Source organism: Papio anubis, chromosome 10 (assembly GCF_008728515.1).
Source record: "Papio anubis isolate 15944 chromosome 10, Panubis1.0, whole genome shotgun sequence".
In the NCBI taxonomy this organism is placed as follows: Eukaryota; Metazoa; Chordata; class Mammalia; order Primates; family Cercopithecidae; genus Papio; species Papio anubis.
The window spans coordinates 19,807,866-19,835,118 of NC_044985.1; the positions used below are offsets into that span (position 1 = coordinate 19,807,866).

The 27,253-nt window shown below is 37.9% G+C and overlaps 1 protein-coding gene across 11 annotated transcripts in view; it reads right to left on the minus strand.

Moving 5' to 3' along the window:
• ZRANB3 (zinc finger RANBP2-type containing 3) overlaps window positions 1–27,253 on the minus strand; it is a 308,526-nt gene that overhangs the window by 125,106 nt on the left and 156,167 nt on the right. For 10 of the 11 annotated variants that reach the window (XM_031651750.1, XM_031651757.1, XM_031651752.1 and 7 more), the window contains 3 exons: window positions 19,238–19,416; window positions 15,735–15,966; window positions 11,305–11,390 (listed from right to left, as the gene is read on the minus strand). In XM_031651750.1, the coding sequence (XP_031507610.1) occupies window positions 11,305–11,390; window positions 15,735–15,966; window positions 19,238–19,416 (497 nt within the window). Of the gene's footprint in view, window positions 1–11,304; window positions 11,391–15,734; window positions 15,967–19,237; window positions 19,417–27,253 lie in introns of those variants that run through there. The other variant, XM_031651760.1, reaches the window with a different exon arrangement.

The window sequence follows — 27,253 nt, forward strand, 5'->3', positions numbered from 1 at the left end:
ACCTAGGTATCAAGCCCTGCATGCATTAGCTATTTATCCTGATGCTCTCCCTCGAGACATTTCTTGAAGCTGACAATGACCCATTAATTAACAATCTTTAGGTATGGCTATAAATATTTTTAATTTGTATTATCATGCAGCATTTTTCCTCTCATAAAAATTTAGACAACGAATTCTCCTTAGAGGTGGAACTGCTACAAAATATCAATGACAGAGAAGACTAAAAAAACTGATGAATCACACACCATTGGAAGAGGCTGGGCGCTGTGGCTCATGCCTGTAAATCCCAGCATTTTGGGAAGCTGAGGTGGGCAGATGGCTTCAGGTCCGGAGTTCAAGACCAGCTTGGCCAACATGGTGAAACTCTGTCTTCACTAAAAATACAAAAAATTGCCTGGTGTGGTGGCGCATGCCTGCAGTCCCAGTTATTCGGGAGGCTGAGGCAGAAGAATTGCTTGAACCCGAGAGGCGGAGGTTGTAGCAAGCAGAGATTGCACCACTGCACTCCAGCACAGGCAAAAGAGCAAGACTCTGTCTCAAACAAAAGAAAACAACAAAAACAAAAATATAATATTAGGGAAGACCAATATGTCTTCCCACAGCATACTTTTTGAAGACAGCTGCTGATAACAGGATGCTTGGCTGGGTTATCTATATGTCCTCTTTTTCTATGTAAAAGAATATTTATTAAAGTTGCCATTCCCTAAGTCTTTATTACTTCCAGGGGGAAAAAGAAAACATAAAAGAAAGTGAGATAGAGTAAGCCATTTAAACTTACCAAGTGCTTACAAAATGACAGAGGGGAACTGGGTGATCTCCAAAGTCTTTTAGTTTTAACAATTGATCATACAATGTGCTAATGATTGACAACTGAATATGTTGCCTTCTCCAAATCATATTTGTATTTATAGCTTCCTCTAAATACAACCCTGTAAAGTGAATGATGTAAGGCATTTTGGATAAGAGATGTTCTGGCTGAGTAATACTTCTGCTGTCTGTCTCAAGTCAAACCAGGTAGTTGGTTACCTATACCCTGATTTCTCATCCCTGAACTACATTTGCAGTAGTACATTTCTGTTTGTCATTACTTAGGTATTTAATACACTTTATAAAAGCAAACCCCTTGCTGAAGCTTCACTTAACTTATTTTGAATACAGTCATGACATTTCAAATATAAAATATGGGTCTAGAACTGAATAACTAACCAAAATTTGCATTCTGCAAAATTATAGTGTGAAAATGACACCTTCACAGAATCAAAACATTATGGAAAAATATATAGCATTCCACAGACTAACCTAAAATGCCAGGAAGTGACTTGAGCCGAATTAGAGTCTATGGAACCATAGTGCTTTCAAGGTAAAGAAGTAAAGGAATAACATAAAACTTCTGAAATGGAACCTGAAAGAAAATACCTTTTGAGAAGCATGATATTAATCTTTTTTTTTTTTTTTTTTTTTTTTAATTTATTATTATTATACTTTAAGTTCCTTGAGGTACATGTGCTGTAACATGCAGGTTTGTTACATATGTATACTTGTGCCATGTTAGTCTGCTGCCATCCTTTCGTCATTTACATCAGGTATAACTCCCAATGCAATCCCTCCCCTCCCCATGATAGTCCCGATTGTGTGATGTTCCTTCCTGAGTCCAAGTGATGATCTAGTTGTTCAGTTCCCACTATGGAGTGAGAACTTGTCACGGTGTTTGGTTTTCTGTTCTTGTGATAGTTTGCTAAGAATGATGGTTTCCAGCTGCATCCATGTCCCTACAAGGGGCCTTAAACTCATCCTTTTTATGGCTGCATAGTATTCCATGGTGTATATGTGCCACATTTTTCTTAATCAATGTGTCACTGATGTGGACATTTGGGTTGATTCCAAGTCTTTGCTATTGTGGCGAATAGTGCTGCAATAAACATCACGTGTGCATGTGTCTTTTATAGCGGCATAATTTACTTTGGGTATATCCCCAGTAATGGGATGGCTGGGTCATATGGTACATCTAGTTCTAAATCCTTGAGGAGATAGCCATACTGTTTTCCATAATGGTTGAACTAGTTTACAATCCACCAACAGTGTAAAGATGTTCCTATTCTCCACATCCTCTCCTTTTATTCCCGTTTCTGACTTTTTTAATGATCGCCATTCTAACTGGTGTGAATGGTGTCTCATTGTGGTTTTGATTTGCATTTCTCTGATGGCCAGTGATGATGGTATTTTTTCATATGTCTGTTGGCTGTATGAATGTCTCTTTTGAAAATGTCTGTTCATATCCTTTGCCCACTTTTGATGGGGTTGTTTGTTTTTCTTGTAAATTTGTTGGAGTTCTTTGTAGGTTCTGGATATTAGCCCTTTGTCAGATGAGTAGATTGCAAAAATTTTTCTCTCCCATTCTGTAGGTTGCCTGTTCGCATCTGATGGTAGTTTCTTTTGCTGTGCAAGAAGCTCTTTAGTTTAATTAGATCCCATTTGTCAATTTTAGCTTTGCTGCCCGTTGCTTTTTGGTGTTTTAGACATGAAGTCTTTGCCCATGCCTATGTCCTGAATGGTACTACCTAGGTTTTCCTCTAGAAGTTTTTATGGTATTAGGTCTACAACATTTAAGTCTCTAATCCATCTTGAATTAATTTTACATTACATAAGGAGTAAGGGAAAGGATCAGTTTCAGCTTTCTACTTATGGCTGTAATTTTCCCAGCACCATTTATTAAATGAGAATCCTTTCCCATTTCTTGTTTTCTCAGGTTTGTCAAAGATCAGATGGCTGTAGATGTGTGGTATTATTTCTGTGTTCTGTTCCATTGTGGTCTATATCTCTGTTTTGGTACCAGTACCATGCTGTTTGATTCCTGTAGCCTTGTAGTATAGTTTGAAGGTCAGGTAGCGTGATGCCTCCAGCTTTGTTCTTTTGACTTAGGATTGTCTTGGAGATCGCGGGCTCTTTTGGTTCCATATGAACTTTAAACAGTTTTCAATTCTGTGAAGAAACTCATTGGTAGCTTGATGGGGATGGCATTGAATCTATAAATTACCTTGGGCAGTATGGCCATTTTCGATGATTCTTCTATCCATGAGCATGGTATGTTCTTCCATTTGTTTGTGTCTCTTTTATTTCACTGAGCAGTGGTTTGTGGTTCTCATGAAGAAGGTCCTTTACATCCCTTGTAAAAGTTGGATTCATTATTTGATTCTCTTTGAAGCAATTGTGAATGGAAGTTCATTCATAGTTGGCTCTGTGTTTGTCTATTGTGGTGTATAAGAATACTTGTGATTTTTGCACATTAATTTGTATCCTGAGACTTTGCTGAAGTTGCTTATCAGCTTAAGGAGATTTTGGGCTGAGACAATGGGGTTTCTAAATATACAATCATGTCATCTGCAAACAGGGACAATTTGGCTTCTTCTTTTTCTAACTAGATACCCTGATTTCTGCTTGCCTAGTACTAGCCAGAACTTCCAACACTATGTTGAATAGGAGTGGTGAGAGAGGGCATCCCTGTCTTGTGCCAGTTTCAAGGAATTTTTCAGTTTTTGCCCATTCAGTATGATATTGGCTGTGGGTTTTGTCATAAACGGATTCAACAACACATCAAAAGCTTATCCACCATGATCAAAGTGGAGGCTTCATCCTGGGATGAGCTGGTTCAACGTGCATAAATCAATAAACATAATCCAGCATATAAAGCAGAACAAAAGACAAAAAGAACCACATGATTATCTCAATAGATGCAGAAAAGGCTTTTTGACAAATTCTAAGCAGCCCTTCATGCTAAAAGCAGCTCAATAAATTAAATTGATGGGCGATACCTCAAAATAACATGATATTAATCTTGAAATGGCTTTCTCCAGAAAACAGAACATGTCCTCCACAATCATAAAGCATTTCACAGAGATGAATTTTAATCTCTTAATGAAACAGAGTAGGCATTAAGTAAGAAAGAGACAGGTGTACTGTCTCTTTCTATTGTCATATGACAAGTCCTAGTTATGAAACAGAAAAAAGAAATGCTTATTGACCACATAGGTTGTTCCAGACTCTAGAAGATAAATACAGATAAGTATGTTTGTTTTATGTCAGCAAACTTTTGTCATTTATAGTCTGCAAGAATTACGATTAAGAGCTTCCCAACAATACCCAGCACCATGGAAAAAAAAAAAAAAAGACCTATGATAGGAACAAAATGAATATTTAGAAATAATGTGCCAGGAACCATGGTTTTTGGCTATAAGCAACTGAAACTCTGAATCAAGACTGCTTAATAAAAAAAGGAAAGTTATACAACATGAATAAAAGGAATTCAGAGTCCAGAAAGGCTCTTGGATTGGTCAACTCTTGGATTCCTTGCACCTCTTCACTGTGCCATTAAAAAGCTTGCCTCATCTAAACCCGATACCCAACATGGTCAGAAGACAGCTACCAGCAGCAGGTAGGACAACATGCTTCTTTGTTCATATTCAGCTTAAGATGCTTATCTTGTCCTCCATCCTTGAAACAAAGCCCTTCTTCAGCATGCTTCAGACCACTAACAGTTGTCTGAAGAATATTATGTGCTAACTGGCTTAGAATGACCAGAATCCACCAGCGAAAAAGGATACAAAGTCAACTTTCCCAGAGTCCTATAGATTTGTATATATACCTGAAGTAAATCAGGAATCTGTTTGGAAGGAAGACGGGGTAGGCAACTTACAGTGTTTACTACATTTGTTACTGTTGATTTCCAAGTGGAGGGAAGGGATATTAATTTGTGGCACTGTAGCAAAATCATTATAGTCATTTCCATGCATTGTTAAAAAAAAAACACTTGGTAAAGACTAAAGAGTTATTACTTTGGTCAAACTGGCATCTAAATGGATTTATAGTTTAATCAGAACTGATGTTAGCAAATTAATTATGCCCCCAGTTACCATAAAAACAACTAAGAACTTTGTGTCATAAAACTCTCTCAGTCCAAGTCACAAAACTATATTAACTTAAAATTCTTAATAGAAAGTAGCCAAATTATACTGGTTTGTCTATTTTTTTCTTTAAACAGAAGTAGTAAAATAAATGTAACAGTGTCAGTTATGTAAAAACTCCTCTTAGTATTTCACTTATAAGAAGAATCCCTATTTTGCTCATGATTTTTAAAGTCAATATGAAGAAACCAAACTTTAAGCTGGGAAAGATTACCCAAAGCACTTAGTTCAGCCCTTTTATTCCAGAAGCTCCAAATCTAAAGTATAAGAAATCCTTCTCCAAGATGATTGTGCTGCGTGTTTTTTAATACTATGTCAATTTTCAGAGCAATTTTAAGTTATATCTGAGTAACCCTATTAGTTTGACAACATCTGTGAATTTAGCAGATGAATAATGTTATTCATGTCAAGAAGTTACATGGATCTAGCATACAAAAAAAAAAACCCCAGATCTAGTATTCAATAATTGAATACACATTGGATATCATGTGCCAGGTGCCATGTTAGCCACTGGGAATAGAATACTGGAAAAAACAAGTGTTCTGCCCTCAAAGAGCTTCTAGCTAGTAACTCACTCCAGTGAGGAACACAATGCAGGTCAAATTCCCTATCAAACTGATCACATGCCACTGCAAAGTGGTCTCTTGTTATAAATCTCCAGCCAGCTGGGTAATCACATTATGCTGAACAGTTAAACTAACAGCATGCAAAGTGGACTCCACAGTGCCCAGTGGCTTCTATAGAGAAGTCTCAGAGACTGTCAGTTGGGTCAGGGGCATCAGAGGTTACCATGTTGACAATTTCAAGGTATCTAGGGAAAATCAGTGTGTGTGTTTTACACATACACGTTTTAAAAAATACAAAAGATAACAAAATTTTCTGTAATTTCCTTTTCTTTCAACAGTATATCTTAGAAATAAGTTGCATCAAGATTACACAGTATTCCATTGTATGGATGTACAATAATTTACAGTAAGTTCTCTACAACTAGTTGTTATCCAATCATGTATTATTTATTAAACATGCAATTTAAATTTTGCATATGTGCATATGTGTGTATGTGTATATCTATATGTTGTGTATTTAATAAATATGTGAACACACATGTATAAGAACATACATGAACAATTACATATAATAGTATATATGAACAAGTATAGGATAAACTTAAATTTTAATTGCTAGGTTAAGTGTATGGGCTTTTCATGTTTGGTAGCTATAGTGAAATTTCTATTAATAGATGGTATAGGTCAGGCAGGGTGGCTCATGACTGTAATTCCAGCACTTAAGTGTGCTGAGGTGGGAGGATCACTCGAGCTCAGAGTTCCAGACAAGCCTGGGCAATGCAGTGAGACCCCGTCTCTACAAAAAATTTTTAAAAACTGCCAGGTGTGGTGGCTCACGCCTGTAATCCCAGCACTTTGGGAGGCCAAAGCGGGCAGATCACCTGAGGTCAGGAGTTTGAGACCAGCTTCACCAATGTGGTGAAACCCGTCTCTACTAAAAATACAAAAATTAGCTGCGTGTGGTGGCACATGCCTGTAATCCCAGCTACTTGGGAGGCTGAGGCAGGAGAATCACTTGAACCCGGGAGGCAGAGGTTGCAGTGAGCCAAGATCATGCCACTGCACTCCAGCCTGGTAACAGAGCAAGACTCTGTCTCAGAAACAACAACAATAACAACAACAACAACAAAAACCACACACACAAAGAATTAGCCAAACATGGTGGATCCCTGTAGCCCCAGCTACTAGGGAGGCTGAGGTGGGAGGATCACTTGAGCCAAGTCAGCTGAGGCTGCAGTGAGCCATGACAGTGCCACTGCACTCCAACCTGTGTGACAAAGCAAGACCCTGTCTCAAAAAAACCCCCAAATAGATGGTATAGCCATTACATTCCTTTCAACAATGTAAGACAGTTCCTTTTTCTTCATATGCTCATTGATATACTGTTTTGTTAAACGTTATAATTTTTATAACTATAATAGTTAAACATTTGTCTTACTATAGTTTCAATTTACATTTCTTTTATCAATTAGATTTATGCAGTCAAAACCTATTTGTATTTCCTTTTCTATCAATTATTTGTTTACATTTTTTGCACATTTTTCTCAGTCATTGAAATTAGCCTTCTCTTTAATTTGCAACACATAAATAATTTTTCCTTAATTAGAAATTTCTTTTTACTTTATATATATTTTCCAGAAGGGTGACACCTTTGAAATTCTTACACAATCAAATATATTCCTTTTTATGACTTCCCTACAACAAAGTTATAAAAGAAGTCCTCTGTTTTATTTAGGGTTTTATTTAATAATGTTTAAATATTTCACTCATCTGGAATTTATTTATCCTTCAGAAGGATACAAAAGGAAGTGCCAACACTGGTTACATGTGAAGGGAAATGGTTGGCTGAGAGACAAGAGTGGAAGAAACACTTACTTTTTACTTTTGTATAATGTACATGTAAATCTAGCCAATAAAAATAAACAATTTCAAAAGAAGAGGGGAAAGAATCCCTTTCCCTTTTTTTCTTTAAGACAGAGTCTTGCTCTTGTCACCCAGGCTGGAGGGCAACAGTGCAATTTTGGCTCACTACAACCTCCGCCTCCTGGGTTCTAGCGATTCTCCTGCCTCAGCCTCCTGAGTAGCTGGGATTACAGCTGCCCACCACCACACCCAGTTAATTTTTGTATTTTTATTAGAGACGGGGTTTCACCATGTTGGCCAAACTGGTCTCGAACTCCTGACCTCAGGTGATCCACCCGGCTCAGCCTCTCAAAGTGCTGGGATTACAACAGGCATGAGCCGCTGTGTTGGGCCCCCCTTTTTTAATACTCTAGTTTTTCATAACTTTCTTGACAATTGTTGCTTATTTATTTTTTCTTTTCTTTTTTTTTTTTTTTTTTTTGAGACGGAGTCTCGCTCTGTTGCCCAGGCTGGAGTGCAGTGGCCGGATCTCAGCTCACTGCAAGCTCCGCCTCCCGGGTTTACGCCATTCTCCTGCCTCAGCCTTCCCGAGTAGCTGGGACTACAAGCGCCCGCCACCGCGCCCGGCTAGTTTTTTGTATTTTTTAGTAGAGACGGGGTTTCACCGTGTTCGCCAGGATGGTCTCGATCTCCTCACCTCGTGATCCGCCCATCTCGGCCTCCCAAAGTGCTGGGATTACAGGCTTGAGCCACTGCGCCCGGCCTATTTTTTCAAATAATATTCAGAATCAATTTTCTGGATCTACAAGGAGAATATTCTTATTTGAATATATTATATCTACAAATAAATTCAGAAAAAAGTAAAATCTTGGCTGGGTGTGGTAGCTCACGCCTATAATCCCAGCACTTTGGGAGGCCGAAGTGGGCGGATCACGAGGTCAGGAGTTCAAGACCAGCCTGGCCAACATGGTGAAACCCCCGTCTCTACTAAAAATACAAAAATTAGCCAGGTGTGGTGGCACGCGCCTGATTTTAGTGTTTCATGTGGTAGTTGTTTTGGGATTGAAAGACACCCATAAACATATACACACATATATATGTAAAGACACACTTATACATATATACCCTAAATTTATTAAAAACTGTAATCAAGGGTAAATGTTGGCTGGGCGTGGTAGCTTACGCCTGTAATCCCAGCACTTTGGGAGGCTGTGGCAGGTGGATCACCTGAGGTCAGGAATTCGAGACCAGCCTGGCCAATATGTGAAACCCTGTCTCTACTAAACATACAAAACAAAACAAAACAAAACAAACAAACAAAAATTAGCGCACGGCTGTAGTCCCAGCTACTCGGAGGCTGAAGCAGGAGAATTGCTTGAACCTAGGAGGCGGAGGTTGCAGTGAGCCATGATCGTGCCACTGCACTCCAGCCTGGGCGACAGAGTGAGACTCCGTCTCAAAAAAACAAAAACAAAAACAAAAAAACCCCAAAAATACAGGGAGGGTAAATGCTATATTTTACCTAAGGACTTCTCAGCACATATAGAGATGATGAGGTTTCTCTTTGTCATTATTAATATGGCGAATTATATTGATATGTTTCTTAATATTCAACTTTCCTTGAATTCCTAATGTGAAAGTCATTTGCATATAATCAATATATTAGGTTTTTAATGAGTTTCTGGATTTCATTAATCTATTAATATTGAGGATTTCTGCATTTGTAGACTCGTTTTCATTTTTGTGCTATCTTGTCTGATTTTGGTATTAAGTGTTTGACTTCATAGAAACAATTTAGAAGAATTTTATCTTTGTACTTTGGAGCTCTTTAAAAAGCATCAGAAAACCACGACCATGTGGTGTTATTTAAAGGAATTATAAAAAAAAAAATGCATTGGGAAAAAACCATGAGAGACTCATATCACATACAAAGAGATTATTTTTGTAATATATAAAGATATTCAGCATATCAAGAAAAAAGCCAATACATTTAGAAGACAGGGCAAGCAGCACACACAGACAACTGACAGAAAAAAAGTACAAGTAACACGTATGTGTGAAAAAAAATGCTCAAATGCATTTAATGACATAATGGACAAATGTGTATTAAAGCTACTATCAGTTCACATTGGCCAAGAATAAAATAATTTATATTTCACTATGTTTGAAAGGTATGGAAAAAGAAACAATCTGGCATAGGGCTGGTGGAAATGTAAAAAGCTGTGTCTTCCATGGAGCATGATTTGGAAAAATCTAATAATATAAAAATGCACATGCCCTTTAAACTAGCAATTTCACTTCTATAACTTTATCTTAAGATTTTTTCCCCTATGTATATGGCATGAAATATGAAAATAGCTAACAACTATCGAGTACTCCCCACGTATGGTCACTGTTCAAGCACTTTATAAATATTAGGTAATATAAGTCTCATAATAACTCTCCAAGGCAGGCATAATACTTTGCCATTTTTTTTGAGCTGAAGAAACTGAGGTATGAGGAGATAAAGTTACTTTTCTAAAATGAAGCATTCCACAATAGTAGATGTGAAAATAAAACACAAGTGGTCTAGCTCTAAATTTCCATGTTCTTCAGAACTATAAAATACTACCTCTCAACATGTGCAAAGATATTCACTGCTGCATTGTATGCATAGCTATATACTATAAACGTCCACTAAGAGTAGACTGCATAAATAAATTCTAAACGGTATAATAGATGCAGCATTTAAAATGAATATCGGGCTGGGCGTGGTGGCTCATGCCTGTAATCCCAGCACTTCGGGAGGCCAAGGCAGGCGAATCACCTGAGGTCAGGAGTTCGAGACCAGCCTGGCCAACATGGTGAAACCCCATCTCTAGTAAAAATAACAAAAATTAGCCGGGCATGGTGGCGCATGCCTGTAATCTCAGCTACTCAGGAGGCTGAGGCAGGAGAACTGCTTGAACATCGGAAGCAGAGGTTGCAGTGAGCCGAGATTATACCACTGCACTCCATCCAGCCTGCGCAACAGAGAGAGACTCCGTCTGAAAAAAATACTATAAAATAAAATAAAATGAATATCAAAGCTCTTTGAGTAGCTGATATGGAAAGATCTACAATACATACTAGATGAAGAAAGCGAGCTGCAGAATAATACACAAATTGTGCTATATATGTTGAAATAAAATGAAGTAATATTATACACATATAATCATGTTTTGTATTATACATGCTTGCTCACCCAAAGAGTATCTTCAGAAAGATACAAAAGAAAGTGCCAACAATGGTTACACGCGAAGGGAAATGGTTGGCTGAGAGACAAGAGTGGAAGAAACACTTACTTTTTACTTTTGTATAATGTACATGTAAATGTAGCCAATAAAAATAAACAATTTCAAAAATAAAAAGCAGAAAGTAAAAAATAAAAATAAAGGAAGACTTTGCCATTATCTATTACTTTTATTTATTTTACATATAGTTCATCCACCTATACATAATAATCCACCAACTGCCGGGCGCGGTGGCTCAAGCCTGTAATCCCAGCACTTTGGGAGGCCGAGATGGGCGGATCACGAGGTGAGGAGATCGAGACCATCCTGGCGAACACGGTGAAACCCCGTCTCTACTAAAAAAACACAAAAAACCAGCCGGGCAAGGTGGCGGGTGCCTGTAGTCCCAGCTACTCGGGAGGCTGAGGCAGGAGAATGGTGTAAACCCAGGAGCCAGAGCTTGCAGTGAGCTGAGATCCGGCCACTGCACTCCAGCCTGGGCAACAGAGTGAGACTCCGTCTCAAAAAAAAAAAAAAAAAAAAAAATCCACCAATTATTTCATAGCTACCACAAATTTGTAAAACACTGGATTAAAGAATGATTAATAAAGCAATGTTCACAGTAAATATGTAAGGAAAAAGTTTATGGAAAATAGTTTGTCTTACCTGATGCGTGCATTACAGTATCTTTTTGCATAGTCGGTCCATCTTCCAAATTTTTGTGGAAAGAGAGCTTCAATCTGCATGAAAAGCTATAACAATACAAGTGTTCATAATATGTTGTAATATTTTCAAGTAAATTATTATTACAATGATAAAACCATTTAACAAAATAGTAGGAAGTATAAAAGAAAATCCAACTCTTTCTTTCTCAAGTCCTCTCCCTTTTATTCATCAGGGGTAATCGTCATGTGTTGTATAAATACACATTTTTCTATGTTGATATAAGCATACATTTATTCACATAAAGAGGATCATATCATATATATTGTTACACAACTAGAATTTTGTCCCATAAAACATGTCTCAGACACTTTTAAAGTACACGTGTCTATTTTTATTTAGTTTTAAAGCCTTATATAAACAATATAATAATAATGCACTATTTAAAAACTGAATGGCATTCTCAGCAAACTATCGCAAGAACAGAAAACCAAACACCGCATTTTCTCACTCATAGGTGGGAATTGAACAATGAGATCATTTGGACACAGGAAGGGGAACATCACACACCGGGACCTGTTGTGGCGTGGGGGGAGGGGGGAGGGGGGAGGGATAGCATTAGGAGATATACCTAATGTAAATGACGAGTTAATGGGTGCAGCACACCAACATGGCACATGTATACATATGTAACAAACCTGCATCTTGTGCACATGTACCCTAGCACAAAAAGTATAATTAAAAAAAAACAAAACAAAAAAAACAAAAACAAAACTGAATAGCAACCCATTATGATGTAGATGTACTGTAAAATATTTAAACAGACTCCTGATATTGGACATATAGGCTATTTCCAGCATTTTATTTATTTATTTTTGAGACAGAGTCTCGCTCTGTCGCTCAGGCTGGAGTGCAGCGGCGCAATCTCGGCTCACTGCAAGCTCCGCCTCCAGGGTTCAGGCCATTCTCTCACCTCAGTCTCCCGAGTAGCTGGGACTACAGGTGACCACTCCCACGCCCGGCTAATTTTGTTTTTGCATTTTTAGTAGAGACGGGGTTTCACCTTATTGGCCAGGATGATCTCGATCTCCTGACCTCGTGATCCACCCGCCTCGGCCTCCCAAAGTGCTGGCATTACAGGTATGGGCCACCACGCCCGGCCTATTTCTAGCTTATATGAAGTTACTAATACTAACAACTTCATATAACTTTTTGTGTGTGTGTGTGTGTGTGTGTGTGTATATATATATATATGAATATATAGGTGTAGTATATCTATTAATCATCTATCCGTTCATCCATCCATTCATCCATCCATTTGCATTTCTATTAGAGGTGATGTAGGATTATATTTAGAAATGGAATAGCTGATTCTAAGGTATATACTGTTTTAAAGTTTGATAATGTTACCATGTTGCCCAGTAAGATTATCCCAATTTACACTCCCATCAATAGTATCTTGAAACATTTTCATTTTTACAACTCTGATAGGCTGCACAGAGTACTGTCTCATTATTTTAATATATTTTTTAAAACCAACAGCTTTATTGTGACATGTAATTCATATACTATTCAAACTTTTAAAGAACATAATTCAGTGGCTTTCAATAGATTCACACAGTTGTGCACCAATCATGACCAATTCTATAATATTTTTATCATCCCCCAAAAAACCTCCATACCCATTAGTAGTCACTGCCTATTTCTCGTCTCTTCTGATTCTGCCACCTACTAATCCACTTTCGGTCTCTATGACTTGGCCTATTCTGGGCATTTCATATAAATAGAATCATACAATATGCAGCCTTTTGTATCTGGCTTATTTCACCCAGCATAGTGCTTTCAAAGTTAATTCATGTTATAGCATATATAGTATTTCACTCCTCTTTAGGTCCAAATAATTCCATTGTATGGCTATATCACATTTGTTTATACATTCATCAATTGATGAGTATTTTACTTGTTCCCACTTTTTGAATATCATGAATAATGCTACTATGTAACTATACACATGAGTATATAATTTCTGGTGAGAACTTGTTTTCAGTTCTCTTGGGTATATACCTAAGAATAAAATTATTGGGTGATACAGTAACGTTTTAAGTAACTCCTAAATTTTTCTAAAGTGACTTCAGTGCTTTATGTCCGTTTAATATGACAACATATTCAGAAATAACCAATGGGCCAAAGAAGAAATCACAAAGGAAATTAGAAAACACTTTGAGATAAGGGAAATTGAGAACACAACATACCAAAACATGAGTTGCAGCAAAAATAGTGCTAAGAGGGAAATTAATAGTTGCATATGCCTATGTTAAACAAGAAGAACTCAAATCAATAACCTAATTTTTCACCTTAACACACTGGAAAAGTAAGGGCAAACAACACACAGCAAATAGAAGGAAGGTCACAATAAAGATTAGAGTGGAAATAGACTGGGCGCGGTGGCTCAAACCTGTAATCCCAGCCCTTTGGGAGGCTAAGATGGGCAGATCACTTGAGGCCAGGAGTTTGAAAGCAGACTGGCCAACATGGTAAAATCCAGTCTCTACTAAAAATACAAAAATGTGCCAGGCGTGGTGGCACGCACCTGTAATCCTAGCTACTCGGGAGGCTGAGGTGGAAGAACTGCTTGAACCCGGGAGGTGGAGGTTGCTGTGAGCTGAGATCATGCCACTGCACTCCAGCCTGGGCAACAGAGTGAGACTCTGTCTTAAAAAAAAAAAAAAAAGAAAGAAAGAAAGAAAGAAAGAAAAACAAAATGAGAGAACTCACACTTCCTAATTTCAAAACTCCTAACTTAGAATTTCAAATTTTATATTATTTTTCTTAAAAAAAAATCCCAAACACAAATTGTACAATCATTAGGACTCACAAAATTGGTATTTACCCTTGGTTTGAATAGTGGCTACCATAGGTGAAGAGTGAAAAGTAATGACATGTGATAAGAGTAGGATGTAAGAGCCACTGTTGTATTGTCAATGTTCTATTTCTTATGCTCGATAATAAGTAGATGAGTATTTATTTTGTTATCATCATTTAAAATGTATGTTTTTTTTTTTTTTGAGACAGAGTCTCACTCTGTCGCTCAGGCTGGAGTGCAATGGTCAGATCTCAGCTCACCGCAACCTTGGCCCCCTAGGTTCAAGTGATTCTCCTGCCTCAGCCTCCCGGGTAGCTGGAACTACAGGCCAGGCCACCATGCCCAGCTAATTTTGTATTTTTAGTAAAGATGGGGTTTCACCAATGCTGGCCAGGCTGGTCTTGAACTTCTGGCCTCAAGTGATCCACTCGCCTCAGCTTCCCAAAGTGCTGGGATTACAGGCATGAGTTACTGAGTCCAGCCTACTCACTGGACTCAGTAGGACTGAGTATCTTGAAGGATACGTTTCATGATTTTTTTTTAAAGGATATCATCACCCCTATTATTCAATGACATAATTTGGGGACATATGTCAATTACTTGGAGCTACAGCACTGTCAGTGGGTATCCAAGAGAAAAAACTGTAAAAGGTAAAATTAAACATTTTATCATCACTATCTATGTACTTTTATATGTATCTCACAAGATTTCCAGGATAGAATTGAAAGTAGAGCTTAGGTAATACTGTTAGACAGGCAATGATAATAGCTGTCACCCGGGCTTGGCTCAAAAATTAACATAATATTGGCTACCATATGTTGAGTGACTATGTGACAAGGCACAGGGTGAGGTACTTTCAAAGCAGTATTACCTTTAATTCTCCCAGCAACCCTACAAGACAGCCCATGTTTTTCCATGATTCAGTGTTCATTAGTAAACAGAATTTCCTTAAGGAACACTAAAACTTACAGACATTTCTTCCATCATGTCTTCTTCCTAACTCTTTAACCACTCCATGTACTACCCATCTCTTAGAGTAGCAAAAGCTAAATGGGATATCAAATGCATGCCTTATTCTTTCATTCTAGGCAGATACCTTATCTGGTCTGCACATAAGCTTTAGTTTCTCTTTACTTTCCCAAATGTGAATCTTAAAGTGAAAGAACAGAAAGAAGTTCTGCAATGCAATGTAAAGGAAATAAGGTAGATTCAATCCCAATCCTAAGCAGCTTATAATGTAAAATAGATAGGATAAATGAAGATTAAGACCATAGAAGAACCTCAGGAACACATTGTGAAGAATATTATACAGTTGTACTATGTATGGAAGCCTTATCATAAAGATAAAAGCTGTTTTTTATACACACCTACAAGCCTGGCGAAAGTTTAAATGTAAATAGATTAAAATAGCCATGATAAAACATACGTACTATCTAGAAATTCCCAATGTACTCCTCTAGCATTTGAGGCATCTAATTTGAAATCAAAAATTGCAAAACAGGTGGTTAATTCAATATCCCTCCTACCTCCCTTCTCTTCTTTTAAGTTCAGAGTATAAGGATTGTAATACCTCTTCAGGCCTTCCTAAAGCTGGTGTTCCTGTAAGAAGAATGGCTCGTCTGGCTTTCTGTACTACTGGCAATAAAATCCTGCTGCGAGTTGCATTTCTGGATTTCATGTAGTGTGATTCATCCACTATAACTACTTTGAAGTTCTGGTTATTCAGTGCATCTATCAAAGTCTCTGCATCTGCGGTTAAGAGACCATAACCCAGAACTGTCACTTTACTGGTCGATATTCTCCTAGAAAAGAAAATCCATGTACTTAAAAAATATCTCAGTAATGATGTTATCATAAACAATACAACTCTATTGTGAAAAAACACACAGGAGAAGAAAGCAGAATAGAGGAAAAATAAAAGGAGATGGTACTATTACTGAAACTCTTAAGATTTCACAATCCTCAAATCTAATAAAACAGGATCCAAAATTTACAGTCTTGCATAACCAAAACCAAAGTTTTAGTCAAATGATCTTTGAAAGATTTTGCAATCCAGCAAGTCACATTACGTTCTGACAATATTTGCTTCTGTGTACCTAGGATCATGCATAAAATGGATAATTAAATACTAGTTGACTCTTAATGAAACCTTCACACAAATAAGATAGCAGTTTTTCAATCCAGATGCTACTGGTATTTTGAGCAGGACTAAGTGAAGCTCTGCGGTGCACTGAACAGCCCCTCCTGCTCAAAATACCAGTAGCAGAACAGACGTACAGGGCTGTTGAGTGCATTGCAGAGCTTCACTTCCTGGTCCTATCCATTAAGGGACAGTGGACAAGTCACTGTGACAACAAAAAAGTTCCTGGACCTAAGGTGATGAAGTGTGAAGTGTGGTTAGAAGAGGCGGGTACCACCTCACATCAAGAGCCATTGAGCTAAAATGATCCCTGATCTTCAGATTTCTATAATTCACACATCTGTAATATTCTTTATCTTGCTGTCAATAAATTATTCATTTACATATTTATGTCTGTTACCATATCATGAGATTGGTAAGGGCAGGGAATGTGTCTTACTCATCTTTTAGTAGTATTCATACACAGTGCTATGATCCCAAATAAAGTTTGTAGAATGAAATAGACAAATAAATTCATTAATACTAAGACATATCACTTTTGCATTTTCTATATCACCAGAAAAAAATACAGGACAGAGCCAGTCTTCTGCAATTCTCTGTCCTCTAACAGAAAAGGTAGAGGTCCTAAGCAGCCAGAACCACTAGGGCAACTGCATTTTAAGCCCTGGATTAATCTACTTAATACAGAGACCTACAATTTTCTTGTTTTTTTTGAGACGGAGTCTCGCTCTGTCGCCCAGGCTGGAGTGCAGTGGTGCTATCTCGGCTCACCGCAAGCTCTCTCTCGGCTCATCGCAAGCTCCGCCTCCTGGGTTCACGCCATTCTCCTGCCTCAGCCTCCCGAGTAGCTGGGATTACAAGCGTCCGCCACCATACCTGGCTAATTTTTTGTATTTTTAGTAGAGACGGGGTTTCATTGTGTTAGCCGGGATGGTCTAGATTTCTGACCTCGTGATCCACCCACCTTGGCCTCCCAAAATGCTGGGATTACAGGCGTAAGCCACTGCGCCTGGCCGAGACCTATAATTTTCTAACTGTATTCAAACACCAGGAAGAGCCTGAAGAAGAAAAGTACTGGATTAATTACTATTACTATCTAACTTAGGTATATTGAGCGCAACATATAGGAGACAATGGCTTCAAAGGCCACTACAGCAGTCTGTAGCTTCTGTCCTACCATGTCTTGACTAGTAAACAGTCCAAGCATAACTGATATAAGCCAGAAGGAAAGTATACGTATTTGTGGTGGACATATTGGTATACACCTAAACCTGTTTCTTTAAGTACCTGGAAGACCCTGGGTAGTTTTCTGTCCTTAACTAACATCCTCCAGGAAACTTCTACTCTGGAGTTGTAGATATATCTAACATATCCCAAATACAATTCAAATAAAAATATTATCCACCATTTAACTGCAAGAGTATATTTTCAAAATAATATAAAAACTAGCCCTAGTAGCTATAAAAGATGACAGAAGAGTCATTTTAAGAAAATTTAAATATGAACATTTAAATAAGGTATATCAGCCAGGTGCAGTGGCTCACACCTGTAATCCCAGCACTTTGGGAGGCCAAGGTGGGCGGATCACGTGAGGTCAGGAGTTTGAGACCAGCCTGACCAACATGGTGAAACCTCGTCTCTACTAAAAATTTAAAAAGTCAGCCAGGCGTGGTTGGTGGTGCCTGTAATCCCAGCTACTTAGGAGGCTGAGGTAGGAGAATCCCTTGAACCCAGGAGGCGGAGGTTGTAGTGAGTCAACATGGTGCCACTGTATTCCAGCCTGGGCGACAGAGTGAGATGTCGCCTCCAAAAAAAAAAAAAAAAAAAATTAATTAATTACATTAAATAAATAAGGTATAACTAACATGATGGTTTTGGAGGTCTTCAAAAATTCTACATTCTCTAAATTTGTAAGTCTTTTCAATTTCATGTGGTTTTATTGGAGAGATTTATTTATCATGATTAGAATAAGATAGCAGTTTTTTCATTTTAACCATGTAAATAGAGTTCAGATTTTCTTGGGCCCATAAAGATACATTCCACTGAATTAGCACTGCAAAGTTGAAAGTGAAAAGGCCCTCCATACATTTTGTGCTTCCTCCTTCCACATTCATAAGACAACTTTATTTTTACATATACCTTTTATGTTAACAGTCTTAGAGAATAAAATACAGTACAATAATACCAAAATTTAAAAATCTAAGTATTAACAGATATTTATTTCAGTAGATGTACTGCTTTTTATTTCAGGTTCAGAAATAGATAACTTTGAACCTCCAGAGAAATAATTTGTATGAATCACCTACACATTCCATGTAACAGCTCATCAATATTCAAACTGGTTGTCTTATTCTAATGGCTAGAAAGCAAAATGAGGAAAAAAATACTAACAACACTATAACAGATTTTAGAGTGAGAGCCTCCAATAAACACAAAGCAAATATTTTCAAGATATAAAATATTAAAATTATAAATAAGGAAAATCAAACTTACTAATGAGTCATACACAAAACTCGCATATTAATTAACAAATTGGAAAGCAAAATCTACTAAAGTTGCTGACAATAAAAGATCACAAAGCTTCAAGTCAATCAATGAAAAGTTGTGAGATTTATTTTTGAACCTTAAGATAGTTTCAAATATGTTTAAGGTACATATAAAGCATATATATATATATATATATATATATCTTTAGAAGTATACATATTTTACTTTTACTTTAAAAATGTACCATAAAGGAACTTAGAAATAAAATATACTGTTGGGTTTTAGATAAATAATTCATATTTTAAAATGTAAAATAAAATTATCCATACTACTTATTCCACTTCTAAATTATGATCTATAGGTGATATTGCATTCTAAAACATGAATACATACCAGGTATACACAAGGAAGACTTTTTTTCTTAAAGATTAAAAAGTGGTTCTTACCTAACATCAGTTTTATTCTGAATAACATTGATTTCTTCTGGACTTAGCTCTGGGATCCATTTTTCAATTTCTTCTGTCCAAGGGTACCTCAGAGACGAAGGGACCACTATTAACAGAGGCCATTCCTCTTTATAGAAGTAAGCAATTCCAATTGCCTGGATTGTCTTTCCTAGACCCATCTAAATTAAAAAAATAAATAAATGCTAATTAATAATAAAGCCTAAAATATTTTAAAAGAAAATATTTATCAAATGTTTTATTTAAGAGTATTATTAGCTGGATGTTTTATTTAAGAGTATTATTAGCTGGCTCATGGCTGTAATCCCAGCACTTTGGGAGGCTGACATAGGTGGATCGCTTGAGCCCAGGAGTTCAAGACCAGCCTGGCCAACATGGTGAAACCCTGTCTCTATTTTTAAAAAGTACAAAAAATTAGCTGGGCGTGGCAGCACGCACCTGTAGTTCCAGCTACTTGGAGGCTGAGGCAGAAGGATTGCTTGAACCCAGGAGGTTGAGGCTACAGTGAGCCTAGACTAAACCACTACACTCCAGCCTGGGTGACAGAGCAAGACTGTCTTAAAAAAAATATATTATCAAAATAATTTTCCAATGTAAAATTAGTTGGATTATACAGTTAATAAAAAGTTTGATATTATAAGGACCTGTAAAATTCATTAAGCAAATCGTATTATGTTCAAACTATTCATGATTGAACTTAAAGAGACAAAATTACTCCTAAGGTTAAATATTAGTTATGTTGATTTTATATAATTAGTTTTATAAAATGTATGTAACCATTTATAGTCTCTCCTCTTAGACAATAGTAAATGTCTTAACAGCACAAAACCATGTTATTTCAAAACTAGAGTAAGTCCTGAATGAGGCACATTTTATAAAACAAGCAGGCACAGAGAAGTTAAATTATTTAAATTACAGCTAGCTGATGCAAAACTAGTATGAGATCCCAGGTCTCAGGTGTCCTCCCACTTGATTTGTATCCACACTATCACACTGCCTGACTTCTAAGCTGTTCCAATTTAAAAAGTAGTCACTTAGTGAATATTTATAGTGTTTTTGTTCAAAATAGCCAGAAACTGGATACAACTCAAATGTACTTCACCTGTGCATGAATAATCAAATGATGTCATATTCATACAATGGAGTACTATTCAGTAATAAAAAAAGAATGAACTCACGCTCTACACAACATGAATAGATCTAAAATGCATTTTGGTAAGGGAAAGAAGCCAGATTCAAAATCTACATACTAAATGATTCCATTTATATGTCTCATTCTGGAAAAGGTAAAAAAAAGGGAGCCATAGCAGATCAGTGGTTGCCAGCGGCTGGAGGTAGGGGAGGGGAATATAGCATGAGGGAACTTTTGGGAATGGAGTCAGTCTATACCTTGATGTTAGCAGCTGTTACATAACCATATGCATTTTTAGAACTCACAGAATTGTACACTAAAAATGGGTAAATTTACTTAAAAGTGCGAATTATACCTCAATAATCCTTACCTTTTTAGTAGTTACTATGGCAAACAATGGGAAAGAGAGACTAAATGACAAGCCCTGTTTACCAGACTATACAAACAGAAAAAAGAAAAACACAGGAACTGAAAACAAAGAGTTTAAAATGAATTTTAAGTGCTGAGCAAAACTAAAGAAATGAGAAAAGGGCAGATATTAGACTTTTAAGTTTCCACTGAGAAAACTTTATTTTGTTCATGTATTTTTCTTTCAACTGCTCCCGTTAACAACAAAAAAGCAACCTTAGAATAATTCATGCAAAATTATATTTATACATTCATGGGATAATAACTAGTATGTTTCGTGTCTTCAAAGCCCTCCAATTTTCATACCTGAAGCCACTCAAACATCACTGGATTCTGGGACCAACTTGGTTCCAATACAGCAGAACTTTAACAATTACAGATCTTTTTTTCTTTTTTTGGACAGAGTTTTGCTCTTGTTGCCCAGGCTGGAGTGCAATAGTGCGATCTCAGCTCACAGCAACCTCCACCTCCTGGGTTCAAGCCATTCTCCTACCTCAGCCTCTGGAGTAGCTGAAGTGGCATGAGCCACCGTGCTCAGCTAATTTTGTATTTTTAGTAGAGATGGGGTTTCTGCATGTTGGTCAGGCTGGTCTCGAACTCCTGACCTCAGGTGATCCGCCCACCTCAGCCTCCCAAAGTGCTGGGATTGCAGGTGTGAGCCACCACGCCCAGCCAACAATTACAGCTCTTTACCTGGCTAGAGTTCTTCAGTGTGTTACTTCCCCGCCTCAACAACTCTGCCAAAAACAGACTTCCAGGAATTGAGGCTTGGCCCTATTTTTTTTGTGTGGACAATACCACTAACTTTGTGCTATGGTTAGGGGTCTCTGGTTTCATTTCCTGCCATGGTTTCATAACACATTTTCTTAATTTCAATTTATCTGCAAATAGGATCTGTTTTGCTTCCCCGATTATCTGGAAAGTAGAATTCTCTCTCTGCAACCCAGATTCTATCACTAGAACCTCAGCTGCTTGCTGCTAAATTTACTTGGTGTCAGTCACTTGTCTATCTATACATTTTGCACTTCATGTATGACTAACAGTGTTCTGTGTTGGCTTGCCAGGCAACTCTCTCCCAAAGACCGCCACTCCTCAAAATTTCCTAATCTTGTCTACTGAGATCGGGTGTGTAAGCCTTCAATAGGATAAGTAGAATTGGGACTTGAAACAATAGGTAGAATTAAAAAAACAATGAAATTTCAGTTAGATAGAAGGAATAAGGTGAAGAGATACATCGTCCAACAGGGTAACTATAGTTAATAACAACATACTATATTCTTAAAAATTGCAAAGAGAGTAGATTTTAAGCTGTTCCCATCACAAAAAAGCACGTGAAGTAATGCATATGTTAATTAACTCAATGTAGCCATTCTACAATGTATACATATTTCAAAACAACATATTATATACCATAAATATATCATTTTTATTTGTCAAATATTTTTAAAGAAAAAAATAAGAAAAATAAGTTTTAGGTTGAGGACAGGCGAAGAAAAGGGAAACTAGCCTGAGTATGGGTAAGAATAATCCTGATATGTTGGGAAGCTAATTTGATTAGAAGTTTGAATATTTTTGTCTTCTAGTTCTCTAATTTTGTATTCTTGTATCTAATCTATTAAATCTACTAGAATTAACTCCAGATGTTATTTTTCGGTTCTAAAATGTCCACTAGAATCTGTTTTTGTTATTGTTATTGTTCTAACATGTTAAAAATTCTTGATTTTTGTTTGTTTTGTTCGTTTGTTTTTTGAGATAGGGTCTTGCTGTGGCTGGAGGGCAGTGGCGTAATCGTGGCTCACTGCAGCCTCGATCTGGGCTCAAGCAATCCTGCTAGCTCAGCCTCCTGGGTAGCTGGGACTCCAGGCATGTGCCACCATAACCAGCCTTTTTTTTTTTTTTTTTTTTTTTTGGTACTTTTTGGCCAGGCTGGTCTTGAACTCCTGAGCTCAAGCAATTCACCTGCTTTAGCCTTCCAAAGTGCTGGGATTACAGGCAAGAGCCACCATGCCTGTCACCAAGGGTGGAGTACAGTGGCATGATCTTGGCTCACTGCAACCACCTCTACCTCCTGGGTTCAAGCGATTCTCATTCTTAGTCGCCTGAGTACCTGGGGACTACAGGCGAGTGCCACCACACCTGGCTAGTTTTTGTTATTTTTAGTAGAGACAGGGTTTGTTTGTTTGTTTGTTTGGTTGGTTGGTTTTCTTGAGACGGAGTCTTCCTCTGTCGCCTAGGCTGAAGTGCAGTGGCACGATATCGGCTCACTGCAACCTCTGCCTCCTGGGTTCAAGCGATTCTCCTGTCTCAGCCTCCTCCTGAGTAGCTGGGATTATAGGTGCATGACACCACTCCCCGCTAACTTTCGTATTTTTAGTAGAGACGGGGTTTCACCATGTTGGCCAGACTGGTCTCGAACTCCTGACCTCAGGTGGTCCACCCGCCTCGGCCTCCCAAAGTGTTGGGATTACAGGCATGAGCCACTGCGCCTGGCCAGGACAGGGTTTTGCCGTGTTGATCCGGTTGGTCTCGAATTCTTGACTTCAAGTGATCTGCTTCCCTCGGCCTCCCAAAGTGCTAGGATTGCAGGTGTGTGCCACCATGCCCAACCAAAAAAATAAGTTATTTTAAAGTCTCTCTCTGATAACAACATCTGATCTCGTGTGGGCTCTATTTCCTTTTCTTTTTGGTATCAGTTTTCCAGGATCCCTCATATTTTCTGATTTAACACCAGATATCATGAGTAAAAAATTCACAGAAGCTCTGGGTAGTATTATCTTCTCCCAAGAGGTGTTAGGTTTTTGTTAGGGCAGGCAAATTGAGTAACAGCAAATGCCTCATTCCTTTTAAGACTTGGTTTTAGGCTTTTAAAGGGCAAGTTTATTCAGTGTTGCCCTTATTCCCAGCGCTTGTATTTATTATAAAAGATGGCCCTTCGGGGGGTCAACAGAAGCCAAGGCAAGATACTTGTAAACAATCTCTCACCTCAACAAGGCTCAACCCCATCTGTGTCTACTTAGTATCACAATACTGCTAAAATCTTGGCTTAGTTTTTATCCTTCCCAACTCTGTATTTCTTCTGGGTTTCTTGGGATCTCATTCTGTGCATATATAGTTTAGGAAATAGCCAAAGACTTAAGGCTAATGTGTATGCACATTTTCTTTATAATTATCTCAAGTTTCCTCCTCTCTGAGATTTTTATCTCCGTATCTACGTGGCACACTGCCTAGTTTGGGAAGTAGACAGAATAGTCTCTGACAGAAACAAGTAGAAGCAGCCTGTTTTACTTATGTTGTTTAAGGCTTAAGGAAGATAAATAACTGAATATTCAGTGACGAATTTAGGCAGCTGAAAAGGAAAAAACAAATTTTGGGTGCAAAGAATGTATTATTTTTGTTAGGTTTTCAAAATTCTAAATATTTTCTTCATGTTCCCAGCTATCATATCATCCTCTTTCCTAATAAACTAAAAGAAAAAAAAAAAAAAGACTGCCATTTAAGAACTATTAAACATAAAACATTAAGTAATAGGAATTAAGAAATAGGACGTCATTTTAAAAAGAAAAACATTTCTCAAGTCAAGCAGTCTTCAGTATAACTCATGGAAGGATTGGTCTTACAAAGATGATGTGTTGAATGTAAGAATAAGCAATGGAAGCAAACAGGATAAAAGGATAAAACAGTCTCACTCAATTTTTGATGTTTACATGCAAGCCCTCTTACCCTGCTTCTCTAATTGTGTACAAGCAGATACGAAAGTGTGGGTGATATTTTCTTTGGCACTGCTGGGAAATACAAACTATTCAAGCCCCGGCCCACATGGTAAGAACTCTCACCTTAACCCTACCCCATAAGCTCAATAACAGACTATGCTTGTCTCTTCTCCTTGTTTTTTTTTCAAGTCATTTTTATATCTACTTGTGAGCCTGCCCGCCTCGTCTCAGAAAGACTTGTTATGTCAGTAATAAACTCTTTCATACCCGCTTCATGTCTGGGTAGCATCATCAGCCTAGACATCCAAACGAAATTTTGAGCGGAAAGGTTCATTGCACTTCTTCAGGGTGACCATGATAAAGGGAAAGCCATCTTTCAATATATGTTAATCAACTGGCATTGTGATTTTTATAAAAGAATTTCCTTTGGCTTTGTTAGCTAGAGTAAAAAAATCTCAGGATTTGATCAACTTGCCATCACTGAAAATAATAAATTTCTTGGTTGGGTATAGTAGCTCACATCTGTAATCCCAACATTTTGGGAGGCTGAGGCAGGAGGACTGCTTGAGGCCAGGAGTTCAAGACCAGTTTGGGCAACAGAGTGAGACTCTGTCTCTATAAAAAAAATTAATAATTCCCAGGTGTGGTGGCATGTGCCTGCAGTCCAATTAATGGGAAAGCTGAGGTGAGAGGACTGCTTGAGTCCAGGAGGTTGAAGTTGCAGTGTGCCTACCATGTCACTGCACTCCAGCCTGGGCGACAGAATGAGACCCTGAAAAAACGAAAGGGAAAGGGAAGGGAAATTTCTTAATCTACCCATTTCCTAATCTACTTGAAGATCATACCCTATGGTATTAGGACTGACACTGACACTCAGTTTTTGTCCAGCTATCTTTCCTGGTAACAACTCCCAACTTCTTATTCAGCATCTCTTTAGTTTAAAGATTATGTAGTGAAATGACTAAAAGTGATTCTCAGAAATCAGAAACATATTTATCAACACAAAGTGAAACATTTGGGTACTATCTTTCTTAGGTATTTGTTTTTGGTTGTTCATTTTTGGGCATGGTGAAGTAGGAAATAAAGTTTGATGGAACAAACTAGAAAAAGACATCGTTCTAAATTAGAAAACAAAAGTATATTGGCATAATCTCATATTCCCATTAAAGAAAGGAATAATACATAGAATAACTCAGTTCTAAATAAAATTTGTAAAAGGACTACCTTTTAAAATAAACTTTTAAGGCCAGGCGCGGTGGCTCACGCCTGTAATCCCAGCACTTTGGGAAGCTGAGGTGGGTAGATCACCTGAGGTCAGGAGTTCGAGACTAACCTGGCCAAAATGATGAAACCCCGTCTCTACAAAAAATACAAAAAAATTAGCCCGGCATAGTGGCACACACCTGTAGTCCCAGCTACTCGGGAGGCTTAGGCAGAAGAATTGCTTGAACAGGGGATGGGGAGGATGCAGTGAGCTGAGATCATGCGTTTGTACTCCAGCCTGGGCTACAAGAGCAAAACTCCATCTCAAAAATAAAGAAATGAATACATAGATAAAATAAAATAAACACTGGCCGGGTGCAGCTCACGCCTGTATCCCAGCACTTTGGGAGGCCGAGGTGGACAGATCACGAGGTCAGGAGATTGAGACCATCGTGGCTAACATGGTGAAACCCCGTTTCTACTAAAAAATAGAAAAAATTAGCCAGGTGTGGTGATGGGCGCCTGTAGTCCCAGCTACTTGGGAGGTTGAGGCAGGAGAATGGCGTGAATCCAGGAGGCAGAGCTTGCAGTGAGCTGAGATCACGCCACTGCCCTCCTGCCTGGGTGACACAGCGAGACTCCGTCTCAAAAATAAAATAAAAAATAAATAAACTTTTAAAACATGTACTTAGATTTTCGGTTTTTGTTTTTGTTTTGAGATAGGCTCTCACTGTCACCCAGGTTGGAGTGCAGTGGCCTGATCACACCTCACTGTAATCTCAAACTCCTGGGCTCAAGTGGTTCTCCCACCTCAGCCTCCTGAGTAGCTGAGACTACAGGTGCACACCACCATGCCTGGGTTTTTTCTTTTTGTTTGTTTCTTTGTTTGTTTGCTTTTATGTAGAGATGGCAGGGGGAGTCTCACTTTGTTGTCCAGGCTTCTCTTGAACTCCTGGCTCAACCAATCCTCCTGCCTTGGCCTCCCAAAGTGCTGAGATTACAGGCGTGAGCCACAGCACTTGGCCAGATTTCAGTATTTTGAAAAGAACTGAAAACAGCATAGCATTCAATTATAAAAGCAACAACACACTTGAAGTAATTTAGACACACAGGAATAACTACACTCAACATGTGGTTCAAAGCCCTGGCTCTAACAACAATAGAATTTGTTAATGTGGAACTCTTCAGTGTTTCATCACCATTAAGGCTAAATCAATGATTAAGAATCAAAGTCTTGACTAAACAATAGTACAAATGTCCAGGTGCTACATAAGAATTACATAGAATACATTAACCTCAAGAACACATTTTGTCAATGTGTTCAAAATTGTAAATCACCGTTAGGAGAATAATTTTAGGTTTCCTGAATGTTTTATTCTATGAAATTATTGAGAGCAATTAAATAACAATGATCCTGATACATAAAATTTCAGTTTCACTTTTTTATACTGTGATTACTTTTATAAAGCAATTTTTATTCCTATGCATTAAAAAGTGCCCATTGATTGACATTTCTCAAAACTAAAAACTTTTCCAGTTTTAATG